The sequence below is a fragment of the Cryptomeria japonica genome, chromosome 4 (assembly GCF_030272615.1).
Source record: "Cryptomeria japonica chromosome 4, Sugi_1.0, whole genome shotgun sequence".
NCBI lineage: Eukaryota > Viridiplantae > Streptophyta > Pinopsida > Cupressales > Cupressaceae > Cryptomeria > Cryptomeria japonica.
Window position 1 is genome coordinate 129,253,044 of NC_081408.1, and position 5,998 is coordinate 129,259,041.

At 34.9% G+C, this 5,998-nt stretch overlaps 1 protein-coding gene across 1 annotated transcript; it reads left to right on the plus strand.

The window, feature by feature from the left end:
* The first annotated feature begins 3,593 nt into the window (after positions 1-3,593).
* On the plus strand, positions 3,594-5,805 carry LOC131079842 (probable disease resistance protein At4g33300). Its single transcript, XM_058017885.2, has 3 exons — positions 3,594-4,331; positions 4,424-4,635; positions 4,884-5,805. Exons 1-3 carry the CDS (start codon positions 3,946-3,948, stop codon positions 5,693-5,695), a joined length of 1,410 nt encoding a protein of 469 aa, XP_057873868.2. The 5' UTR covers positions 3,594-3,945; the 3' UTR covers positions 5,696-5,805.
* The last annotated feature ends 193 nt before the right edge of the window (positions 5,806-5,998 follow it).

Sequence of the window (5,998 nt, forward strand, 5' to 3'; positions counted from 1 at the left end):
AACCGGTAACTCATTGGTAAACAGGGGAAGAGACTTGGTGCTAGCACAACAAACCAACAATCAAAGGATGAACCGGTAATATAGAAGTGCAATAGCATACCAGTACACTGGTATGATAGAAGGAAGATAGGTGATCACCATAAATCTCAGAGCGGTGATTGGTTATTCAGTTGTGGTGGCAAAGGATGTGTTGGTGAGCTTGTGTCTATGCCAAATCATATGTTGGTAAGGTCAACTTTCAATTATCATGCAGTCAAGCATGATACATGCAGATTTTCTGGTTAGCACTTATTTAGTTGAACATGAATGAGAAGTTTCTATCTTTGGGAGATGCGGTGGCAAAATTGGATGAACACTTGACGGAATTGTTGTAAGGCGCACAGAGAAAGAGTGGGAGATTTTGAATTTGAAATCCTCTGAAATCCATGATTGGTTTGATTGAGGGAACACCTGAAAGTGTCGATAGAAAATGTATAAAGATTTTTTGATCTCTTTCAGAAAGTTTTGATCATGAAATTTGAAACAAGGAAATCTTGTTGAAGGTGATCCAAGTTAAAGAATAGAGAGAGAGGAAGTTCGAAGAGGTGTTAGCATAGTAGAGTGTGTTTGAGGTAGATCGACTAAGTGCAGAGTCGAGAGACAGAGAACCAGTTGAGTGCAGAGCCGAAGGACAGAGAACCAGCTGAGGGCAAAGCCGAAGGACAGAGAATCGGCAGAGTGCAGAGCCAAAGGTCAGAGGACTGGTAGAGTGCAGTGTCGAGGGATAGGTGACCGACTGAGTGAAGAGATGAAGGTGTAAGAAGGAAACCGGTGTTGTGTAGAGAAGACACAACCGGTGTATAGAGTGTGATGTATATTGAGATCTGATCAAGCTATCAATAGCTAATTCAGCAAATCATCCATCTGTTGCTTTCTAGCTACTGCAACTTAAATCCCTTAACTGGGTGGACTTTAATAGGTCCCTATTGTAAAATCACTTAACCAGGTGACATCTTAATTGATGTTCTAAGTCCTCTAACCAAGCTACCTTTAACAGGGTAAAGGCACTAACCGGCCTTGATCAAAATCCCTTAACCGGGTGGCACCTAACAGTGTGTTTGTAATCTCCTAATAGAAATGGCTCCTCACAGGGTGTACTTCAGAAGAGTACAAATTTTGTGGGTTCCTACTCACATCGTGGTTTTCTCCCTTTTTGGGTTTCCACTAGATAACTTATTGGTGTCACTGTCAACTTTTCATGCTTGCATATTTTACTTCAGTGATTAAGTATATTGTTGGATTTTAGATGAATGCAGATTTAAGTTAAAATTTAAATTGTGAAAATTCGATTAAGTGTTGATTCGCCCCTCCCCTCTTAGCAGCGGTTGGGACTAACATAATATACCTTCAAAGAGTTATGCATGATGGTTTTCTTGGCTGCACTTGAGGTAAGAAAAGAATAAGAGGATTAATATTAGGGGATATGATTTCTTACATCTTTAGTTGCATGTGTAACTTGTTTTCAATATTCCATAAAATAAATAATTAGTTCTCAATAGTACTAAGATATGATAAGAGGTGTTTAGTGACAAATAAATGGGATTTTATTATACAATGGGTATGGCTAATCTACTTGAACAAGTCTGTTATTATATCTCTTCAATTATACTATTAAGCTCTATAGGAATATACTTATCGATATTATAATACCAAAACTATAAATGAGTTGTCGATGTTCTTGTTCATTTTCTCATAATTGTCCACAAGTGCATCATGAGTCAAACATTATTATTAACTAATATAGCTCCATGGGTCTAGGTCTAAAGTTTGTTCTCTAGGATTGGAGGACCAACATCACCATTAACAATTTGGGAATTTCTAACTAAGAGAGAAATTCCTTTGACTCATCTTTGTGATATAACATTAGTAATTGGATATATAAAGCAATTTAGTAGCCAACACATAAAATGATGCTAGGCAATTCTTTACAAATATATTTTTAAAGAGACTAAATTATTAATATTGAATGCTATTAAGAATGAGGCAACTAAAAGCAATAGTAAATAACATCTTAAGTAACTATAGAAATTTGTGTATGATGCATATCTTACTAAGAATGAAAAAAATTAAGGGCTATCTAATTCTATCATAATATTTTTGAAATTAAAATTTTGACAAAGATCACTTGTTAATTGAATTTTCCAACCCATTCCATAACTTCCCAAATGTAATATTAACATCTTCACTTATAAAAAATTAATTTTTTGAATTGTGTTTTTTCTATGTGAATAACCAGTGGAAGGATATGTCTAACACCAAGAACAAGAGCCTCTACGATGATCTTACAAAAAAAAGTAAAAAACAATGTAGTGATTATTATTTGATTGTATATCGGCTTAAGAGTGTCAACTTTAGAAGTAATTGAATATTTCACTATTCATAAGAAACCTTTTCATTAACTATGTTAGCAACATTGTAATAGAGTTCCACTTTAGTAAGGATTTTTTAATAAGGCATGAGCTAAGTGGAAGAGACATAATAAGGGACTATGTCCAAGCATTTTTTGAAATCGTCCTCAAGATCTTGTGAAGGGTCTTAAGACTTGAGCATAATTTATAGTGTTGACTAAGCCCTTAGAAATTTAAAAAGATCTTAAATGTGTTTATCTATTTGTTTATAGATTGTATTTCTTAATCTAAGTTGTGTGACTAGAAAGATTGGAAGAACTCCTTCAAATATTGGTTGCCAACCCTCAACAATGATTTTAAATTTTGATATGATCTCCTCTAGCTATATGCAAATTTAGCCACATAATGCTGTAAAAAAAATTGGAAGCACATCAAATCAAGCTAAATGGAAAACTAATTGAGCTTTAATGAAATGGTCACATGGGACTTGTGGTGTATCTTAGCTTATTAATGACTATAGATCATAATAGAAATGTCTAGTGCAAGTTGTGTCATCAAACCATCATGCAATTCAACCCATGCCACCTTGGGGTCACTTGACACAAGATTCTAAAACTAGTGTATATCAGCAAATGTGGGCTTGCAACAAGAACATACACTTGCAAATAGTATTTTTCTTAGGTAATGAGGTTTACCAGCTTTCATGGAGGGATAAGTACAATCTAATAGAGCCACCAACACTTGTCTTGCATTATCATTAGTATTGGGTTAAAAATATTTTGTAAATGCCAAGACTTTAGTAATTTCGTCATTATCATATCTCATATTATGAACATTAATTTGAAAAGCCCTTTTTGAAACTATTATAACCATGCTTAGGAAGATAATTTCTAATTTTATATATAAAAATAAAATATAAAATAAATGTTTAAAAAATCTCTATATGATGTTCCTTCAAATATGATAGATATCACCATTATATAACTTAACAGCACTATAATTTAAATATTTTAAGGCTCCTATTTGTTTTTATATGACGAAGAATATTGTCCATGTGTTTAGGTAAAACAAAAGGCGTGAAAAGTCAGCTTCCTATGTGCGTGAATGGAAGGAAAGCCGAACTTTCTTATTAATTTGTTTAACACATTGTGCGACCATACGAAGCCATTGCGAAAGAGAGCGCAAAAGAAAGGAAACAGAAAATCTACGCACATTAAAGCGAGGAAAGATCTCTTGCAGATTCCTGCGAAACAGAGTATGAAAGGCAATAAATTAAATCTATGCAGACGCGATTCCTGCGAAACAGAGTATGAAAGGGAATAAATTAAATCTATGCAGACGCAGTCGCGTCTATGCTGAGAATGCAGGTTCCTTTGTAGCTTCAACAAAACCGAGTTAATTGATATTTGCTGGTGCTTATATCTTATATAAGGAAGGCAATTATATTTGCAAAGAGAACAATCACAGATAAGAAACTTTGTAAGGACAGGAAGCTAAGGATTACGCAACACTAAGTTTCAAATTGGAAAGAAATTGACTGTTTGTAAATACTTCAACAATGGTTTCCGTGATTGCAAACTGTATGCATGGGGAATCGCACAAGGCTTGGATGAGGGCAACGAACAAGATTTGTAAAGGAAAATATAGATCAGAACATCATGGAAAAGGGCTATATAAATTGCCGCAGATCAGTACTGACTCCTTATCAGATGTTCTTTGTCAGTATCTGCAATATGCCCTCCACTTTGCCAGTATTCACTCCTTAGATGATGTACTCAAGGAATGCTTCTTAGACTTGGGATTATTTCTCGGGGATAGGAAAATATGTGCTGATGCAATTTTGGACATATGGGTTTATGTTCGCAAGCTACAAAGGCATGATGCTATTGACATCTTATCACAACTTGCAAGCAGCAATCTGTTAAATTTAACGAGCAATTCAAGGTAATTGCCTTTGGTTCTATACAATTTTATATATATTGAATTTCTTTTGTCCATATTTTTCAATACTAAGCTGACATGCTTGCACTAAACAGAGGAAGTACGACAATGTCATATGGAAATACTTCAGAGTTATACTTTTCCCACCGTGACGGAATGCGAAATTTGGCCATGTATTTGGGACACCATGACAATATACTCCACTGCAAGAGGTTGTTCATAGAAAGGAAGAACTTTGGTTCGTTAGAAAAATGGGAGTTGCTCAGAGATAGAGCTTCTCATACTCAAATTCTCTCCATTCTCACCGGTGAGTTATTCAGAAACTCTTATACATCCATTTTGGTCCAGAAAAATATTTCTTTGTCATACTAATAATTATTTTTCATGTTCATTGTTGATCTCCAATTATAGAAAGAAAAAAAAAGAATTTCGAAAATGATTTTCTGAATAGAATTAAGTAATTTGGCTGGCATGTGCATGAATTTCACATATATAACTAGTCATTATTAGTGCACAAATTTCTAATTTTATTTTCTTTGTAATTAATACATGCAGGCCCTATGGAGGAAAATGACTGGTATGATATGAATTTCCCCGAGACAGAGGCTCTGTTATTATTCTTTACTTCGACAGAATACTTTCTTCCCCAATTTCTGAAATCCATGAAAAAGCTAAAGTTTCTGATGATATTCAATTGTGGTACAAACAAGGCAATAGTGAAAGGTCTAGATGTCTTATCATCACTCACTCAACTCAAGAGTGTCCGCTTGGAGAGGTTGATTTTACCCTTTGTTGAAAAACGGGGCATTGAAGCACTGCAGAACATAGAGAAGCTATCTTTAAGCTTATGTGAAGGATTTGAAAATATATCTCCATTCACCAAGCTAAAAGATTTTAACCTGGACCACAGCAATGATTTGGATTTACCTCTTGGTATCTGCAAAATGCCTTCCACTCTATCATGCTCTATTACCAACTGCCATCAGCTTCAAAATTTACCATATGATTTTGGAAATATGAGCAATCTGAGAATGTTGAGGTTATCGGCATTACCACGCCTGGAACAACTTCCTGTGTCAATTGGGAAACTTGTACAGTTGGAATATTTAGACATTTCACTATGCGAGGGCTTGAAAGAACTTCCTAAGGAAATAGGCCAGCTCAAGAAATTGAGGGAGCTTGATATGAGAGAGTGTACTCGTTTGATGGCACTAGCTTCAACTGTTTGTGAACTAAGTTCCCTGAAGCTTGTCACCTGTGATGTGACGATAGGGAAGCAGTGGTTGCGAGCCAAGAACATTTCTATTCCTGAGCTTAGAGTTGAAATTGTGGAAGCACGCTTTAGTTTGGGTTGGCTTGATGATTGACTTCTTTTATTATCTCTTATCTTGAAGAACAAGATCCAAGGATTTTGGCATCCTTTGTAAATTTTTCATTATTTTTTTTTAAATACAAGGTCCTCTAGATTTTCAGCCAATGATCAAGTGTTATGGCAGTTCAGTGCAGTATACGTTCTTCAATGGATTCTACATGCATAAAAAACATATTCTAATAAGTTCGTAAATGGGTTCGCACAACAATTAAATTGATCTACGCTATCTTCTCTGAAAGTATACTAAATAAATTAATCCAAATGCTTATAAGTTTTCAATTTTCAGTAGAGTGTCGTA